Source organism: Nilaparvata lugens, chromosome X, assembly GCF_014356525.2.
Source record: "Nilaparvata lugens isolate BPH chromosome X, ASM1435652v1, whole genome shotgun sequence".
Taxonomy (NCBI): domain Eukaryota; kingdom Metazoa; phylum Arthropoda; class Insecta; order Hemiptera; family Delphacidae; genus Nilaparvata; species Nilaparvata lugens.
In genome coordinates, this window is record NC_052518.1 from 69341460 (window position 1) to 69363137 (window position 21678).

At 33.6% G+C, this 21678-nt stretch overlaps 1 protein-coding gene across 1 annotated transcript in view; it reads left to right on the forward strand.

Moving 5' to 3' along the window:
* LOC111054523 (F-BAR domain only protein 2) overlaps positions 1 to 21678 on the forward strand; it is a 148638-nt gene that overhangs the window by 16460 nt on the left and 110500 nt on the right. The window contains exons 8-11 of the mRNA XM_039442023.1: positions 8447 to 8530; positions 12268 to 12367; positions 17673 to 17812; positions 20223 to 20356. Of these exons, the coding sequence (XP_039297957.1) occupies positions 8447 to 8530; positions 12268 to 12367; positions 17673 to 17812; positions 20223 to 20356 (458 nt within the window). The remainder of the gene's footprint in view (positions 1 to 8446; positions 8531 to 12267; positions 12368 to 17672; positions 17813 to 20222; positions 20357 to 21678) is intronic.

The following is a 21678-nucleotide window of genomic DNA, read 5'->3' on the forward strand; positions in this document are numbered from 1 at the left end:
AACAATGTTGCGGAACAATTCTTACATCAAAGTGAATGATTGACCCTCCTATATTCAAGCTGACTGATTCATATTTATATCAATTTCCTTGTTTTACTCGCATTTCTTTGTATAATCTGGAAATTTGTATTAAATTCATATTAGTTTTGTTGGTATTCTATGTCATACGGTGGCGAGTTGGCCGGGTTGTATACAACTTCCAGTAATTCTCGCTATTGAGGCTCCGTTCGTCAATTCTATTAATGTTGCCTGTAACAGATGTATGTAACTGTATTTTTTATTTTCTTGTGTGTAATGTTGAAGTGGATGAAAACCCTTATTATTGATGTCCGATTCTCGTCAAGAAATAAGTATTGGTAAATGGGGAGTTATGTTGTAAGATTTTTTGTAAAAACCACTTAATAAACAAAACCGATACTTTCTGTTGTCACCATACTCCAGTCACGAGATTTTAATTATGGCTGCTAATAATTATCAATGTATTCTTTCTCAAATATTGCATATCAAACATCGGAATAACTATATTCTCTATCAAATTATACATTTTTTAAATTACGAAGAAATTCATGAATTTGAATATTTCACTAAAAATAATTATGAATATCATTTTTTTATTATATGCACATTTGTCAATTCGTATGCGGCAAGATAAAACGGGTGTTTTTCAGAGGTATAGAACTTTAAATTGCAATAAAACAACAATGTATTATTCGATTCACATATATTTTTTTATTGAAAGATAATCTTGTGGCATTTTATTATGAATATGAATTCTGGCATATGACCGCCACGGCTGGCTTGTCCAAATCTAAACATCCAACTTTCTATTACTCTTTCCAACATTTGTGCCTGTATATCGACAATAACACGGCGAATGTTGTCTCCCAAATGGTCAAGCGTTTGTGGGATATCCGTATAGACCAATGACTTTACAAAGCCCCACATTTAACACATCTAACGGTGTTAAATCACAAGATCTTGGAGGCAAATTTACAGGTCCAAAACGTGAAATTAGATGGTTACCTAACGTGTCTTTCAATAAATCGATTGTGGCACTAGCTGTGTGACATGTTGCACCGTCTTGTTGAAACCATAGTTCCTCGACATCATGATTGTTCAATTTAGGAATGAAAAAGTTAGTAATCTTTCATGAAGTGGAAGGACACATATCCAATTCCTGTGTTCGATGGCGGATGGACTCATTCGGCTCTTCCTCAATGCTACGCTCTGAAGTAGCGATTGCTTCTTTTGTACGCACCATATGGCGTCTCTGGGGATGCGAGTTATCGATAAGAGTAAACGTGGTGCGAAAACTTTTCATGGTTAATCGAATTAACTGCTCTGATGGACGAGTTATCGATAAGAGTAAACGTGGTGCGAAAACTTTTCATGGTTAATCGAATTAACTGCTCTGATGGACGATTCTATCGACGATAAAATGGATGTAGGGCGGAATACGTTTTCCGCATAGAACCATTTTTTTCGAAAAAATAGCACTATTTGCAAGAATTGTCCATGGGTGAGTTTATTCATGATGAATTGCCAAACAAAATTGAGAATAAATCAGTTATTAAAAAACTGTTATCAAAACAACTGTTAAATCGATCGCCATCTTGAACAGTATTAATAATTTGAACTTCTATACCTCTAAAAAAACACCCGTTATATTTAAAAAACAGTCAGAGTACAGTATAGCACTATGAAACGCATTGTTACATTGTCAAATGCATTGTTACATTACTGTGCTACAATTTCTATTAAAAGTCCTTTCAAATCAAAATCTAATCAAATTTATTCCAAAATTAATATAAATTCACAAAACATGAAAATCAAAATTCAGTTTCATACATTGGAAATTTACTAACAAATCAAATTCAAATTAATTACTTTTAAATCCATTCTAAACTTGAAAAAAACATGTGAAATACCTGATAAAATTGCCTGCAAATCTAAAATCTAGTACTACTATGTTTGCGACGATACGCTGCTGGCTTATAAGTTTGATAGTTGCAAATAACTTGTAAATCACTCAAATTTGAAATTTATATAGTTATCACTAAAACTCAAATTTTGGTGATAGACGGCAACACTGCTCAGTTGGATTAGGACAGTCATAGGCAAGGATAAGCAAGTGATGACAAGGATAGCAAGCCTGCAATACTGCCTTCTTGGCGTTAATCACACCATATCAATAAATAAATGTCTGCAACAAGTACGGTAATGTTATATTACAAATTTCTATTGAAAAATTAAGATGGTAATTTTAGCTGTTACATTAACCTGTCGTCTCGAAATATTGATAAAGTTTAACACATTCTCAACCACACAGTCAACCAAACCAATAACTACTATTACTTCAGGCCCCACAACTGAAGCTATGATAAACTATGACGTCATCACATGTAGATCGATGAGATCATGATGAGTGCTGATGCTTGTTATCACATCTGATATGGTAACCAACAAAAATCCAATTACGAATTCTAGAAGAGATTTCTTGAATAAAGGTAAGCAATGCTTTCTTGCTTCAATGAAGGAAGCGCCTATTGGACTATTGATGTACACTTCAAGTTCCGGTTTTGATATTAATCAATTATAACGCTTTTTATTGTTATACAAAAGGGAAGGCAATTATTTATTTTGTTGCTTTATTGGAGGACACGCCTCCAATATAAGGCAATTAAGGGAAGGCAATTATTTATTTTGTTGCTTTATTGGAGGATACGCCTCCAATATAATCAATAATAACAATTATAATCAATATAATCAACAGTTCAAGGTAGGATGAAAATTCTGCAGTAGATTGAACTTTGTTTCATTCTTATACAAGACCCTCTTAAGAATAAGGCAAGAAGTACTTTCATTATTTTAATAGGAGAACGCCTTATTATATTATTGACCAAACGTTCCAATTAGGATTACAATAATTTTGGAATGAATTGTAACATTTTTTATCTTCAAAAACTCTTGAGTGTTTCACTGTCTACAGAAACCTCTTACGAGTTTGTTATTTTATATAATAAAATAACATTTTATACAAGAGTCTCTTAAGACTGGCCACTAACGGTAGACCATGCATGATAAACATGTTGTCATGTTTACATATACACATACACATGTTCATCTTAAGCAAGAGGCTTCTAACAAAAAATAAACAATTAATAGAAATAAATATACCACTGGAAAATTACAAATAATTGTTATGATAGAAAAATAATTTAACCTCAAATAGAGAAGCGAAAAAAAAATAGGATATACAAAAACCCAACCTCAAAAATTTTGTTCGAAGCGGTTCTCTGTGTCACAGCTGTGATGACACAACAATGTAGGACCACTGTGTGTGTGTGTGTGTGTGTGTGTGTCATGCATGTTCAACCGTTAGTGGCCAGCCTAAGAGTGTTTCATTTTTATACAAAAGACAGTCTCTGGAGAGTGTTTATTGTAATATAAGAGCCTGTTAGAAGTGAAGACAAGCTTGCTAAGTGCATGGAGTTGGTTGCAGGATCAAAGCAGGATCAGATGGGAGCATCTTCAACTGGGAGTGGGGCAGTCGTTCCCCCCCTCCTCCCCCACCTCTGCTCCTCCCTCTCCTACCTCTGCTCCCCAATGGGACATCAAGCTCACTAGCCCGCAACCCTCTACGAGGATCCAAATGTAAACACTTTTACTCATATTATGTGTTGTATGTTCTATTCAACTCATTCTCTCTCACACTTCAATCTAATATGCTTTGAGTGTTGTGTAGGGGCCTGCTTTTCAATAAATTCCTGGTACAGTGGCCGTTCAAAGAAACTGAGACTGAACCATTGGTTCTTATGGAAGTGTTCACACATTGAGAAGGAAGCGCGTATTATTTTATATAAGAGCCTCTTAAGACTGTAATTTTATACAAGAGTCTCTTAAGAGTGTTTTATTATGCGTACCACTGCGCCATTCAATTATGTTTTTGAGTGGCATCTGTATTAGCGCAAACTTACTAAATGAAGCCTAAAAAATATTTTTTACCATTAAAGTAGGTACAGTTCAGTACAAATAAAATAATTGAATATCGAGTAACCTAGGTGATACTGGCTCAGATCTGGTGTCAGAGTTTTTAGGTCGTACCTGATCAATTTTAGAGTATTTCACATGAACTTACAAACGTTTTCAGGCTGCCGGGTCCGACGACTTAACATAACTATCTGAGACACCTGAATAGTCAGAGTAAAATAGCTTGTTTAGACCAGCGATCGGACCCAGGATCTTTGATTTAAGCTAGCTACACACACATCGATATTTGTACGTAAGTTTTTTTCCGTCCTTATAAATCCTATTAGATTAAACAAATGATGTTTGTCAAATTCAGTTAAATCTGATATGAATCATAAGGACGGCAAGAAATCTTACATCCAAAATTTGATGTGGATGTAACTGGCTTTACAAGGCCAGAATTTGATTCTATCGATAACCATTAGAAGCACAGACGAACTAAAGACTGCTCTAGATCATGCTGCCGTTTATTAGATACATCACAATGCCATTTTCTCTGACCTCACTATACCAGAAACCAGGCTGTAAAAATATTAGATTCGAGTGACTGTCATTTTTTTGTAACTTTCCTTTAGACACCTATCCTTTGGAAGTATCGTTTGGTTGTGTTTCAAGAAGTTATTTCAGAATTCAGTTCAAGTGATGGATTAGTGTAAAGGAATGAATAGTAAACTATCCCGTTGGACGAGTGTCCACATGAACAGCCAACTCCGCTAAATATAATTTATATCTCTATCTTCATCTTTATTAATCACGCACAAACCTGCAACTTATGAGAGCATCACCCTTAGCAAATTATTTCGAATAACCTTAAATAATAGTAACGAGATCTATTATCTATTATATATTTGAGTATCCAATTGACTCCATTGAATTATTACTTTGTTTTCCATGCCTGGTAGCTGGTACGATCATCCTACCAGAAATTCATTGTTAAGCAGGCCTTGTTTGAGATGTTCGCTATTTCAAATCTATCTCTGACCTCTATCTAATCTGCTTTAAGTGTTGTGCAAACTGAGATGTCCGTTTTTAAAGTTGCATTAATGCATGAGTCATGCATTTCTTTCCTGATTTCAATCTTCACTGAGTAAGTATTCTATGCTTTGAAATAAGTTTCAGTGTGTTAACCGTGAATTAAGGTTTCTGTCTACGATTCGAGGCTGACCATCTGTGAGGATATCAGTACTTTTCCAAATCTGTTGTGGCAGCCATATTTATTTATTTCTTCAATTCTGTTGTCGAGTGGCAGCCATATTTGCTCATTTTATGGCAATTGTTGCAACAAAAGTCAATCAAACAAGCACTACTGTAATAGGAATAAGACCAACTTGAAAATGAGAATGATTTAGTTATCTAGTGCATGTGTGGTCTTTATGCATGTTGAAATTGATCAAGTGCAAGTTCGGAAGAAGTGATAGTCTTTTCGCATAAGCCTCCGCCCCAATACATAATAAAATTTGGTTTAGGGACTCATTCCTTAAACCTTCACTCGGCAAGGATACATACTGATATTAGAAAAATTATTTCTTCCTTTTCTAATATTTATGAGGCTTGAATAAGAAATAGGACTGGAAAATTTAAGTAATTTTTATAATAGTGTATTTTGTGGGATAGATACACTGTCAGGTTATCGGGAAACAACATCGCTCAGTAATTGTATCTTGTGGCATTCATTGCCAAGTTACCGGGAAACACGGTTCAAAAAATTAACAAATTTCAATTGTTTCTCATTGATTTTTTAGTCCATAATAATTTCCCAGTAAGTTCCCATGCTAATTTTCCATGGTGACGGTCCTTGGAGGGGGAAATTAGAAGAATAGGTAATAACTCATCACCTTAGCAATTTCAATAGAGTTTTACTTTCAAAAATTCATTTCTTATATCAAATTACTAGTTATTACCTACTCGCGCTTCGCCCTCTTCACCCTCAGCAGGGTTGTTTAGCAATCATCAGTTTTAAGTAGCCTATTGTCATCAAAACCTAACCAAATATATGTATAATTTGTCACACTGCGTCAATTGTTGATTATTGGTATTATTATGCAATTTGTTATCAATAAAGCGAGTTTTATTATGTAAACTAGTAAAACTTTGTTCATCACTTGTAACTTTCAAGCATTAATCAACTTCAAAATAAATCGACATTTCTTCAAAATTATTTACTATATTTACATTCAAATCGCAGTTCCCTTAGAAAGCGGTTGGCTTCGTGGTCGCGCTGCTCAGATACGTTGAGAGACTGCCATGTGAAGGGTGACAGCATCTGTTGGACGGGTGACCACTCAACGAGTCGATTCCTCTAAATATAATTATGAGTTTGAAAATCGTTCCCGGTGGTTCGGAGTCCACCTGAACCTTCTCATCATCCTCCTTCCTATTACCCACGCACAAGCATTGCGTTTATGCGGGCATTACCCTCATCAATACAAAAAACTCTACTATTTCATTTATAAAATAGAATTATAGTACCCTTTTCTTGAAATTAATAAAATAAATTAAATGATTTAAAAAGTATTTCTTAAACCTGAAGATAGATAATGTGGATCACTGAAACTAGTTGTTATAATTTGTATTTTTTTATCTATTATTTTATTAATTTAAAAAAAATAATACCATAATTATATTTTATAAATAAAAATAATTAGCCCTGAATTTTAAGAAGATATCGACTATTTAAATAATTGGTGAAGTTATTTTGATATTGCCATATTTGTGTTATCTAATCATTCCTTCAACAATCCTCTCTCCATAGTACTCTTAAGTCACTGTTCGATCATATGAGGTGAGGGGTTTTAACTTATCTTGAGTCTGACACTATGCGAAATGCTTGCGATTATGGTAAGTCGAAACATATTGATACTATTGAATGTTGCATTTTCTTCTGTGATCCGCTTATGCTAGGTTAGAGAGTATTAAAAATACGATATACCCTGGTCTTTCCCCCTCACTCATGCCTTTTAAAAATGGTTTTGACGGGATTGTTTGAAAAGTTATCTCTATTTATTATTATATTGTCTGTTGATTATTTGTTAATTTTTTTAGCTTATTGTTTTGAGAAGATGTTTATGTAATGGAAATAACTCATAGTATGTTTTTCAAACTCTGGTTTTATATTTTTTCCACTTTCAAAAGTAATAGTTTCTCAATCATATTGAATGTGTCGTTTCTTCAATAATTAAATTATTGTGAAATATATAGGAGGTATAATGTTACTGTCCTGTTGTGTTGAACTTACAAAGTTATTTTAATTACATCACATTTATTAAATAAGTATTATCTCAGACAAGATTTGACTAAAATTATAAATCTGTTATAATATATTATAGGTGAATCCCAAAAATTAAAATTCGTGCATATCCTGATCAAAGGTCTTAGCTGAAATGTAAGTTAGGGTGTCAATGACTTAAAGCTTGTTGATAGCAGCTATTTTTAATTACAAAACATATCTAAAGATGAAAAAGAATAATATCATAATACATAGTATAACATCTCAGAATAATTGGTAGGAGATCGAATAGAAAAATACTTGCTGCTCAGGACTTGAAATTTGAAAATGAATTCAATTGACTATCTAGCTACTTGTTATTGATTTGTTACTGTATTATTACTGTGTTCCAATGCACAGACCAAATAGAATTTAATTCTTGAACTTTTGACATTATATAAAATTTCAAAGTACAGTATATCTCTCTACATAGCGTTTTCTTCGCTTATGAAGAAAATAATATTGTTGTGTTGCAATTGGAAAATTAAAATAATATTTTAAAAGTTACGGAGCCGATAACACTCGCATTGGTTTACTGGTTTAATAATCCAATTAAATCACTTGACTAATTTATAATTTAGAAAAAAACGTTGAATGCTCACTCAATAGAAAATTACATAAAATGGTTGAATATCAACTATCAGTATAGTTATCCATATTGAATAAAAAGATTCAGTTCACACAAGATCGATTATGGTGTAACGACCAAATCTAACAAATTCAGTACTTTTACAACTTTGCAATGAATAAGTGATTGTGACAATTTTTAAATCGTTTTACTCAATACAAAATAACTCTGCTGCGACGTAAAATTAATATACGTATTTTGACCTGGCTGATAATTTTTCAATTTAAAATTCAATTTATTCCCCTTTTTCAAAAATACTTTGTCACTAAGAACATCTTTATTGTCATGCATTTTTTATGAAATGATTTTGAAGTGAGAATTGCCCGTAATTGATTGAAAGTAGCCGGAAATTTAAAATAATCCCGTTCGCAACAAGTCAACCTCTTCGTGTTCTTGTCGGCTCTGTAGCTATTATCTAGTCCGTTTATAGATTTTACCAAGTCTGAATAATATTTCTATATTTAATAATGATAATAAGCAAGATTGATTTGTTTTTACTTGTTTGTTCTGTTTGCTGACACTAGGGCAGGGACAAGCTCCCAACAGGCAATCAAGCGACTCTCTCTCCCCAACAATTTCCTATTCTAGTCTCACCGCTTGGACTACAGGTCTTTTCTATTATTTTCTTCTTTCTACTTCTACATGGCTAGACTGACATGCAATGCACATAATATGCTCCCACAAAACGAACTAATAATAAACTAAAATGCCCCATGGCGGTTATGAAAGAACTTATTTCCCTCTACAATGACTGCAAAACACAAATTGGAACAATTTGTTTATTCTTTGAATAATATTAGTTAGTTATATAGTCTAATATAAATTAATAAAGGTGCCATCATTAGTGTGCCCATTATACATTTATTTACTATGGTAATGTTAAAATCGAGTGCTGGAAATGTGCTCAGACCGCAAATAATCGCAGAGGTTAAAACACTTGGCCGGCCAGTTAGTACGTTTATGGCATTCATGCTTCCTTTATCCTTGAAACGATGAAACAACCCACCTGAAGCTGTTGTTTGTTACATCTGCAAAATTATGTAAGCAATCATCTTGACCCTCCGCCTAACAGTAACTCACTACGATAAATATCGATAAAAACATTACAACTTGAAGTGAACAAACCAATCGGTGCCAAGCTTACTCTACATTAATAAATAAAAAGAAACTCCGTCTTCCAAACTTTACAAATCCACCTTTAAAGGGTTTTCTTAGAGTCATTTAAATAGCTTTAAAAATTTGGTTGCGTAACTTTTCGATCATTCTTTACAGAATCAAATTGAAATCAGATTTGCAAACGACTTTGCAAACAATATTGTCGTCTGAGGAAGTCTTCTCAAGGTTGAGGTTTAGGTTGGCAATCAATCACTGAACGAACGATTGACATTATACTTATCAACCGAACAGATTAAACAAAATGTAAACAATTATTATAATTCTACCTAAGCAGCTAAAAATGTACTAAAATCGCGATTATTAACCCTGAAGTGACACACTGGGGTGTTTCACACCCCAGGGATTTTTTCTTCTGTTCTGCAGTTGATAATAACAAACAGTCTAAATTAGGTTTGTAGTATTTTCAACTGCTTTCCACCACTTTCAGTCAGTAAAAGTATTCTACAAGGTCACCAGCTCATCTTGTTCTTTGTTTGGGGTGTCTAACACTCCAGAGTGTCTTTTACGTAGGACTTTATCAAATACTTTAATTACAAAGATTTACTTGTATTGACCACTACGATTATGGTATGGGATGATGGATCAGAGTGGAATAAATGCTATGATTCACTACAACTTGAGGTTCAAGACAATAAAATGAAGGACGTGAGGTTTTGATGAAGTTTTCATTGGCAATGATGAAGCCATTCCTTCAAATCAGATTAGGAGCTCCAACACTCAGGCGGAACATACGTATTCTAAAATTAGTATAAATATTGATAAGCAGTGCTTTACTTTCGATTTCTGTATGCAATTGGAACAAAAATGATTATGAAATGATAAATGATGGGCTAAGTACTTGTTTTCTCTATATTTTTCAAAGAAACGTGCAAAATTAAATTGGGGTGCTCAACACCCCAGTGTGTCTACTGTGTTAGCATGAAGTAAGTGTGTCTCTGTAGGGTTAAATTTGGGTTAACATAATTTCAGAATACGACTCCATACTTCTACTCCTCAGATCAAATAGAATAATAATTGAAGTAATTCATTCTAAATTTACAAGTTTATATAAAAACAGGTACACTGCTGTTCTTCATTTAGTTCGTTTTTTACGAGCATGTGTGCATTACTCATCAGCCTTGCTTCGTACCTCACAAGCATTCATTTTTTAATAAACAGACTTTGATTTCACCTCTCCCGCTTTCAAATTCGAGTGCTTGCATTCTAGCAATAATATTTATTATACAGTATAAATACTTCTGTAGACCTGCTCACAATAATTTATAATCTAGCTATTTTTCACAATCAGATCAAGCCTTATCATTATTTGTCCTTTCAAAGTACTTATTGCACAGATTGAAATTAATCTCCTTAACCATTTTTATCATTCCCAGTAAATGGTAAGTAATGCAAGATTTTATTCTACTACATTCTATAGATCAGCTGCAACTAAGATGTAGGCTCGATTAGCAAGTTCCCAACTAGTGCAAATTTTATTCCTCACCTTGCAAAATGCTCTTATTTTGTAGTGTATTCGTTTATTTGTTGAATAAATCAGAAAAGCAAACAAAGAATGAATCATTCAAATTTGAGGATGTTCAAGAAAGTAAAGTATCTGTAGAGCGGAACAATAATATTATGGACAACATACAACATAAAAAAATTGCTGAATTCATTTTGTAATTCCAAAAATAGGAAAATGCTCATTCATTTAATAAATGTAAATTGTAATTTTACCATCGTGGTAAAGAATATCATTCCAACAAATCCATTTAAATGAAGAAATAGCAACTAATAAGATTCAATGTAATGAAGAAGGTCCATCATATAAAATTACAACATAATGTACTTGGAAAAATTCTTATCAAGATAAGATTGACAGTACTTTAAAAAAATGTATATTTTACTTGAAGTAGTCTAAATTACTTAATGTAATAACCTTTCAACTCAATTATAATACTACTTGATGCTTGCAAATCACATCGTTTAGCTTAATGTCTTCAATGTTTTCACATACTCGAAATACTGTAAAATATTTGAAATGTCCATGTAGTTGTAGTTTAGATTTGTAGTAAAGTAATCTTGCTATAGCTTTGAAATAAATTATTAATTCCATAGCATTTTCAATCAAAATCAAATCTAAAGGCCTTTAGTGTATCAATCATAATATGTAAATTATTATATGTCTTAATAGATCAACATATTTAGCATATTATTACATTATTATTAAACTTCAATAGAATTGATAATAACAATTTTGTTTTGATTAGAATAAATTAAATGAAAATGCTTTTTGACTATAAAAATTTGCGATGCTCTATTAGAAACCATCATTCGAAAATTTTCAATAATATTGCGGTAGGAAATATTGTAGTAAACTATTTCTAACTATAAAATATAGAATTCTCAAACAATTATTATTACAAAAATATTGAATATCCTTCGAGAAGAATGTTTCAGGTAATATTCATTAGTTGAAATTTGATTCTAATATTCAAGGGTTAAAAATGTAAACTTTACCAAATAGAACTCACTAAATTAATCGAGTATATTGCCCTTTGTCACTTAAAATATCTTTAATTCATTATATTCGTCACATTAGTTCTACAACAGTATCTCTTCAGCTGTTGAATTTCTTGTTGTTAATTTCAAAACTATTGCTTTAATTTCTCTGTATTGAGTATTCAAATTAACAGTAAATTACTTTGTCTCTGCTATATATTTGAACTAATGCTGGGAAATTTGTGATATTATTAAATAAGAAATAGCTCATTTTATTGTCTTGCTCATCGAAGAATGATAGAATAAAATATCTTTAAAACGTATCGGTGGAATAAGAACATAATATAGGATTTTAATATAGAATTATGATTTAAGAAAATGAAATGCAACCGAAGTTTACTCAGTCTATATAATCTTAATTGATGACGAATTAGGGCTATCTATAACAAATTTTTGATGAATAGTATTCTTTGGAACAATTCTACAATATGATAGGAAGATTATTAATTCAAATACATTAAATTCTTAGTTGATTTTGTAGCAAGATTTTCAAAGTGATATATTATGTTGAACGAATTCCCGTTTGGAATGAATTGTTATTTTATTTCTTACTATAGTGAAGAATAACTTGGTTTATTGTGTCAATTTGATCCAAAAATTCATATTATGTCAAACGAATTTATTTCAGGGTTTTTGAAAAGCAGGAGGAAGCGTAAAGAAAAAACAGCGAAGAAGAAGAAAGACGGCACACCTGACAATGCTAGTAATAAGGATGATAAATCTGACAAGTGAGTTGTAACTTATTTTTCAATATAAAAAATATATTTGTGATGTAAAAACCCATTTAATAGATTTAAATTTTGTTCTTAAATAAAAACACAATGGTTTTGAAGCGATTTGGTTTCGTGGTTGCGCTGATAAGCTATTGAAAAGATTAGCTCCATGCGCCTGCTAGGGCTACTTTAAGACTGACCACTTCACTGTAAGAGCCGAACTCATGTAGATACCAATTTTGAGTTTAAAAATCGCTTCTCGGTGTTTCGGAACCAACCTAAAGCTGTAGGTCCACTTATCTCTCATCACCCGTCTCATCACTCACGCACAAGCCTAGTGCTCATGTGGGCATCATCCTCAGCAAAAATTAAATAGAATTCAACAACCACAATAAAATAACGTCATTGGTTCTATTAGATACTGAAGAAATGCTTCAATAATTGAGAGCCATGAACACAAAACTGAACTTTATCTGTCTTGGATACAAAAACGTATTTAATATGTGTCAAACTAAATTAACAGCTGCCAGCTGTCACTTCTTTCCGCAGGAACTAAATTAATGTATTCGGTTCCTTCTCAGCACTCCATCGTTTGACTTGATGTTGTAAGATTTATCAGGTAATTTTTCTTCCATCGCTCCATACCTCTTCATATCAGGAATCCAAACTTTCTCTCCTTGTGCTAATTCAGGCAACGTCCCAACTTCATTTCTATTGTTGTAGTATATTTTATTGTACTTTTTCCTCTGAAGGTCTTTACTTCTGAAAACACCGATTTTCTCTCGAGATATAGGTTGGAAAGTAGACAAAGACAGAAGTGTACGTATTTTACTTCCATACATTAACACAGCTGGACTTAGACCACTTTCTAACGGAGTGCTTCGGTATGGGAGAGACCAATGTTTGGATCTTCACATTTGTTCAGGATCCTTTTTGCTACTAATCCACTGCTTTTTCAGCTTCCCCATTTGACTGTGCAAATTTTGGACGTGATGTTCTGTGTTCAAAATTGTGTTGCTGGGATAATTTTCTGAAAATATCAGACGTAAATTGCGTACCTCCATCAGTGCGAACCATACAAGGTATACCGTGGCGAGCAAAAACATTCGCCAACACTCTCCGAAGCTAGTTTTTGTATTTCAATAATCTCAATGAACCTTGAAAAGTAGTCCTGTAGTATCAAGTACCACTTTCCTAAATATTTAGCTAAGTCTGCCCCGATTTGCTGCCATGGTCCTTTTGGTAGGGGTGTGTTGTGAAGGGGCTCGCTGTGGTTAGTTCTTTGCTCTAGTTGTGGCAACTAAATTGTTGATATCATCAGAAATGCCAGGCCACCATATTGTTGATATCATCAGAAATGCCAGGCCACCATATTGTTGATATCATCAGAAATGCCAGGCCACCATATTGTTGATATCATCAGAAATGCCAGGCCACCATATTGTTGATATCATCAGAAATGCCAGGCCACCATATTGTTGATATCATCAGAAATGCCAGGCCACCATATTGTTGATATCATCAGAAATGCCAGGCCACCATATTGTTGATATCATCAGAAATGCCAGGCCACCATATTGTTGATATCATCAGAAATGCCAGGCCACCATATTGTTGATATCATCAGAAATGCCAGGCCACCATATTGTTGATATCATCAGAAATGCCAGGCCACCATATGTTGATATCATCAGAATGCCAGGCCACCATATGTTGATATCATCAGAATGCCAGGCCACCATATTGTTGATATCATCAGAAATGCCAGGCCACCATATTGTTGATATCATCAGAAATGCCAGGCCACCATATTGTTGATATCATCAGAAATGCCAGGCCACCATATTGTTGATATCATCAGAAATGCCAGGCCACCATATTGTTGATATCATCAGAAATGCCAGGCCACCATATTGATTGCACTTGGTACCATCTTGCACTTGGTAACACCCATGTGACCATCATGCAGTTTGTTCAATAACTCGACTCTCAGGTATCTGGGAATCACCAGTCTACTCCCTTTCAAGAGATATTCGTTTGTAACATTGAGTTCAGATCTATATTAAAAAAATTGAATGTTTGACCCAAATACCAGTGGCAATTCATTCTTTTATCATCTTACAATCAGAATCCTATAGTCATTCATTCTTAATTTGTTCTAACCCTTTATCTTTACTAGGAAATGCCTCATTTAAACTATTACAAAAATTTATTGATCTAAATAATAAATAAAAATATACGGTATGTATTTTTCACAGGTTTTTTAACTGTATTTCTTGATAATGCATCTGGAACATAACGTTTTTCTTGAGTATACTTAATTTCGAAGTTGAAACATTGAAGTCTATTTCGAAACCTTTGTAGTCTTGCAGACAGATCTGAAATTGCTTTTCTTCCAAGTAACTCCACCAATGGGTTATGATCCGTTAGAAGTTCAAATCGCTTTCCCAAGACATAAGATGAAAATCTCTCACATGCTAGGGCTTCTTTTTCAATCTGGGCATATCTTGTTTCAGTCTCAGTCAAACTTCGTGAAGCGTACATAACCGGTAGCCATTTACTATCATGAAGTTGTCCTACAAATCCTCCCAATCCCTGCATTGAGGCATCTGCTGAAACTCTAGTTGGCAAGTTATTTTGATATTGGGCTAAAACAGGTGAAGAAGTCACTTTTCTTTTAACTCGTCCCATGCTTTTTGTTGTGCTGTTCCCCAGGTCTAAACTGTATCTTTCTTCAAAAGCACTCTTAGAGGGGCTGTAAGTTCCACCAGCCCTGGTAAAAATGACATAAAATAATTTAACATTCCCAGCATTTGTCGCACTTGAGACACAATAGTAGGAACAGGTAATATATTTATAGCATCTGTTTTATCTTTGTTTGGTCTAATAGTCCCATTTGTTATTTCATGGCCAAGAAACTTGACACAAGTAATTCTTAGTTTGCATTTTGTATTGTTCAGAATAATACCATGCTCCTTTACCCTCACCAACAATGCTTTCAATCTCTTGTCATGCTCCTCTATTGTCTTCCGTACAACCAAAATATCGTCCGCCTGGTTTATCACTCCCTCCACTCCTTCTGAAATCTGAGCAATCCTTCTGTGGTACACTTCTGGTCCCGAACTAATTCCAAAAGGCCAGCGTTTGAAAACATAACGACCAAAAGGTGTAAAAACAAGTTACATTATAGCTCTCTTCATTTTCTGGGTACCACAACTAATGATTGGTGCACACCACTCAGTTGAATCTGTTGTAGGTCCAATCACACCTTCTTCACACATTCTCTGTAACTCTTCTTTTACTTCACTCGTCAAGGGCAATGCAATTCGCCTGGGAGCTGTGACTGCATATGGTGTAGAATCCTTGACTAATTTTATTTTATATTCAAATTGCTGTGGAAATCTTCCTAGTTTATCAGAAAAAACTTCTGCAAAGCTGTTAACAACATCATTTTGCTCTATGGACTCAACACATGGCTGAAGTAATTTTAAAGTTGAAATAGCCCTTCTACTAAGTAGTGGAATATGTTAGTCAGATAAAACATACAAAATTATTTACTTTCCTTTCATTTTTATTTCGGCAGTGGCAACCCCTTCAACCTGCAAAACAGTTCTGTTTGCTCCATGAAGAGGCAAGGTACAAGGTTTCACCTCTAGGCCTAGAAATTTGCATAGGAATGATCCAATGACAGATACCTCTGCTCCTGTATCCAGCTTGAAATTTACCTGATGTTTGCCAATTATAGCTGAGACTGTCCATGGGTCCTGGGATTGAAGTTAATCTATCGTCAGCTCTCCCAAGTAGGATTCTGCAGGTGTTTGGTTATCAGTCTCTACTTCCCTAACATTTGGTTTCAGTCCTTGCTTACATACACGACCAAAATGAGCAACTACATTGCATTTAAAACTCGCTGAGGCTGGACACTTACCATTCTGATCATATGGAAATCCACATTTGTAACATTTCCACTTCTTAGTATTTGTAAATCTAAGGGACTGACTAGTTGGTTTGGCGTTCTGACTGTTTGCTACTACATTGACATCCTTCAAATCATTGTCCCGCACAACTGCCTGCCGTTTCTTGATACTTTCCGCCTGTCTAACCCTGCTTATTGCTCTTTCCAATGTCAGAGAATCATCCAACTGTAATCTTCTTGACACCTTGTTGTCCAAAACCCCAATAACAATCATGTCTAATTAACTCCTCTTGCAAGTTTCCAAAATTGCATCCTTCAGCCAATTTATGTAAATCATTCACCAATGAGTCCGCTAGTTCTCCTGTTGACTGTCTCCGTTTAAAATTTGCTCTTTCATACACTACGTTCTTTTCAAAACCAAAATATGCTTCAAATTTCCCTTTAACTATCTCGTAACAACCTGCTTCCTCCTCAGTCAGTCTAAAACCAAGACTATATAAAAGTGTAAATGTACCTGGTATCGTTCAGACTTACTTGACAAATTTGAAGCACTTCTGAATCGTTCAAACCTTGTGATCCATCTGGACCATCCTTGAGGCTCCCGAAAATTGAAAGCCTCTGGAGTGGCAACTTGAAACCTGAGCTACCGACCCTTGAAAGTCTTCTTGCTCTCTTTTCTCAACTTCTACATTTATTGATTGTTTTATCTTTTTTGGTCCCATTTTTCTAACACTTCTGACTCCATGAAGAAATGCTTCAATACTTGAGAGCCATAAGCAGTTAAGCACTAAACTGAACTTCATTTGTCTTTGATACAAAATAGTTATTTGTTCAACTAGTGCGCAAAGTGACAGTTTGCTGTACAGAAAGAAACGTTTACGCACTAGCCGTAGGCGAGGGCGGAATGGTTTCTTGAGTGCAGCAGAGGAACTTCGCTCACGTATTTCACATTAAACTTTTCCTACAGTTACTATTGAATATGAGAAGTGGTTGGTTATGGGTAAAATGATGTGTGGGATACGAAATAAATGTTTGACGCATCATCACGTCTGAATTACTGAACTGATCATCTTGAAATTCTGCATAAAGATTCTTAACTTATCGAGAATGTTGATAGGTCTTTTTCATTTCTATTAATCAATTGATTATAATTTTAATAATTGAAACAAATGTGCAGTTACCCTTGCGGAGCATTGGTATCACCCGTGTATAATACCCGTGCTCTTATTGTAATGATTTTTGTAAGTTTCAACCATATTTTAAGTTTGTGAACTATTTCTCTGCTAAATGAAAAAAACGAATTGAAAACTTGGCACTATAGAATTAATTTTTCATTTTGAACAAAATGAAACAATATGAACATGTCTGTTCTTTATTACATGTGCTCTTTATGTATGTTATTAGTGAAGAAAAAGAAGACACAGGAAATAAATCTAAAACACCGACACCAGATGTTGACGATGAAGGATATTGCATCAGGCCTAAGATTGAAAACTGGGAAAACGACAAGAACAGCTTCTATTCTAGTTCAGATACTGATTCGGGTAAGCGATACTGTAATCTTAAAATACAAAGGAACTTTGTTGAACAAAATTTGATATTAATAAATATAACGGTTCTGTCACCAATTCTATTCATCCTATATATCAATGACCTATTGAGACTTGATATAGCTGGTTGTCATTCGATCTCTTTTACTGATGACACGGCATTGGTCTTTACTGGTTCAAGCTGGGATGAAGCGAAGCGCTTGGCAGAGTCTGGTCTCACAATTGTTAAATAATGGCTTGACCAACACATTCGTACGCTGAATGTCAATAAGAGTGTGTATATGGTATTCTCACCAGCAGTGAGCTCTCTCCCCAGAGATATTCTGAATACTGGTATCAGAATACACTCTCCAATCTGTCTTGAACGGGAAAGATTACGGACTGGTGATAGAGATTGTGATTGTCACTCATTAAAAAACGTGAAAAAAACTAAATATCTAGGAGTCTTCGTAGACTCTCATCTTAAATGGAATGCACATATAAATAACATGTGTAAGAAAATAAAACACATAATTCACACATCCCATAGATTAAATGAACTTAATGACCCAACTCTAATAAAGATGGCTTATTCAGCATATGCCCAGTCCATATTGCAATATGGTATCAGAGTATGGGGTGGAGCATTGGACATCCATTTTAAAAAAATCTCCGTAATTCAGAGATATATTTTAAAAGCTGCACTTGGAAGACCAAGACGATATTCCAGCCATAGCCTTTTTGCAGAGCTCCCAGTTTTAACAGTAAGACAACTTTACGTGAAAAATTTAATTCTATCCGTTCATAAGCATAAAAATCTCTTTGAAACTAACATTCCGTCGTATAATTTCCGTTCATTATCTCATTACCGCATTCCTAGAACAAATTTAACAGTATGCCGCAGCCAGTTCATATACATGAGTAATAAATTGATAAATATTTTGCCAGAACAATTAATTTCAGATAGATTTAATAAATCAGCCATTAAATATATGGAGAGATGGATCAGAAGTAACAATGTTTTTTGCCTCATGTACAGAATCTACTTTATTAAAATTTTTTTTATCTTTGTTATTATTTTCACTAAGTTACATTTTTTTCAGATATTATATTACTACAATTATTATTATTTATTTATTATTACTACTATTTAAATAAAATGTTTAATAATCTTTTATGTTTATGATAAATTAAATGACATCTTTTGGTACTCGTTGCTAGCACACAAACTTCGGCTTTGCTGGCAACGCCAATCAAAAATTAAAGTTTAAATTTTATTTTTATTCTGTATAAGTATGAAGTATTTGTTTTATTTATTATTGTTATTTTTATAATTGGCAAATAAATGATTTTGATTTGATTTATTAGTCGAAAACCTATATGAAACTGTTGGTCTCTATAACTGTGTGAAATGTTTTCAAAATATCCACAAAGCTTTCTTAACCTCCATAAGAGGCTACTATATTTTTCAAGAGATTCAGTCATGCTCTTGAATTGCACATCATACTCTTTTATTAATTCAGCTGGGTCAATTGCTTGATGCCTACTTTGAAATCCGGGCCGTTGAGATCAGTCTGTCAGGTCGTGGGTTCGAATCCCGCTTGGGCATAAATAGCCATGCCCAAGCGGAATTCGAGCATCCAGAAAACAATAATTTCCAGTATAGGTAGGATATTGTTTAAATGCGGCTCGGGTACGGCTGTCACAAGTCAAAATAGTAACTATTCAAAACCATAAATTGTACCTATTCGTATCATATTAACTCAGCTTATATCGTACATGATTCCATTTAATATTATTATACATTTAAAACTGAATTGTTTCTGTTTATAAGATAATTTTTGAAAATCTTTAATCCTAACTTTCCATGGTTGCTATTTTGACTAGTTGCAGCCGCATACTTACTTTTATGTTCCCTATGAATTGGATAATTTTGTATACAAGAATTTGCCTCGAATTTCATGTTAACAGATTTTGTGTTGGAAAAGATTTGCCTTTTTCATTGTGCAACGTCTCAATTATTGTTCAGATATGCTATTGTCCTTTGGAGGGTTGAGCCGTGTAATAATATTATCCATGTAGTCACGTTTGGAATAGAAAAATCACCTTCCAAATATGACCAGTGTAGCGCTGAGATAGGCAACGCTATAGTGAGGTTCACGTTATAATGACAGTATTTGATCAACTTTGGTTTTGCTATCCTTTTCTAGGTTCACAACGATGCCAATTATGTTTTTGACAGTGTAGAAAATTAATTAATTCATTCAGAGAATCGGAATCGCTATTCTTCTATCTTTATCCACTGCCATTATAACGTGGACCTCACTATAGTGTTTCATTACTCACAAACTAATTTGCACCAACTAAAAGTTGTAGGTGTGCGGGGTCCCTAAGCTGACTGTTTTTTATGGTTTGTCGATTTCAGACGATGAAAGAGAACGTAAAATCCATGTAGAAATTAAGCCATTGAGCACAGGAGCCGGTCCAATGAGTGCTAGTGTGGACGAACTACGCGCCACTGTTGAAAATCTCTCTCTTTGTCCCATTGCTATTCTACCGGTAAGTATTCTTACAAAAAATATTGAAAATTTATTTAGTTATAGACAGGTATCTATTTCATTCAATTACTGATGATTGAATGAACTGTTTTATTGAATAAAAATCCATTTACTTATTCATTCCATCATGCACAATTATAAAAATGTTGAAAGTTTTAACTAAATACAAAAATATACACAGAGTTGAACAATGTTCATGATGAATAAAATAAAGATGATGTAGCCTACATAATGTTCTTTATTTATAACGCAATTTCGTCAATTGATTGCGACATCTCAAGTTGACTGCTTGCATAATAAAACCATGAGCGCAGCAGTTGGCTTTTTTTGTTGGATTCTAATAATTATCTAGATTACTAATAAAATGACTATTTCTAGTGAAATCTATCCATCTTCATCCTTGTATTTTGAAATTAACTACCTCTGGTTGGTAATGAAAAGTTGTTAATTCAATTCGGCTTTATTTTTTTCCACTATACTACACTTGGAAACAATAATTTTAATAGTGGAATGAATAATCTGTATAAATTCATATAAAAATAAGTCTCTGTTTAGAAAATAATTTATTATTACAACGGAAAGGTAATGTTTAAGGCGACAACAATCAGTATGCAAACACAAGTGTGGTATCCTGCCGATAACTTGTTCGGATAAGAGAACAACAGTCTACTGTTGTCTACAACTAGATGGTGGCGTAAAATCCGCTGAGCGATGTACCTAGATAGATATAATAGATAAGGCATTTTTGCATAGTGGAGTGTGAGTACTATTTTAGTTATCATAATTGTATATAATGATCGGGGATATAATTTTATTTGGGTATTAATACATACAATCACCTAATATTGGGTGAATCATTCGAGAGAATTTCATTATTCTGTTCTATAGGTGTTGTCATGAGGTTTGACATACGTATGATCGCTAGCGGTCGTCATATTCCTAATTCTAATACTTTTTCTCATTTAATTTTTATCTCTTTATCTACAATAACAATTAATGATCAATTAGTTTATTAATCTTTGAACTATCAAGATGACTTTAGTACTATTTTGGTTATCATGATTATATATTGAACAGGGATTTAATTTTATTTGGTTATTGATATAATACTTCACTTAATATTAGGCTAATGCATCCCAGATAATTTTCTTTATTTTTTTATCGGTGTTGTCATGAGGTTTGACATACATATATGATCGCTTGCGGTCGTCATATTCCTAATTCTAATACTTTTCCGCATTTCATTTTTATCTCTTTATTTACAATAATAATCAATGATCAATTAGTTTATTAATCTTTGAACTATCAAGATGACTTTAGTAC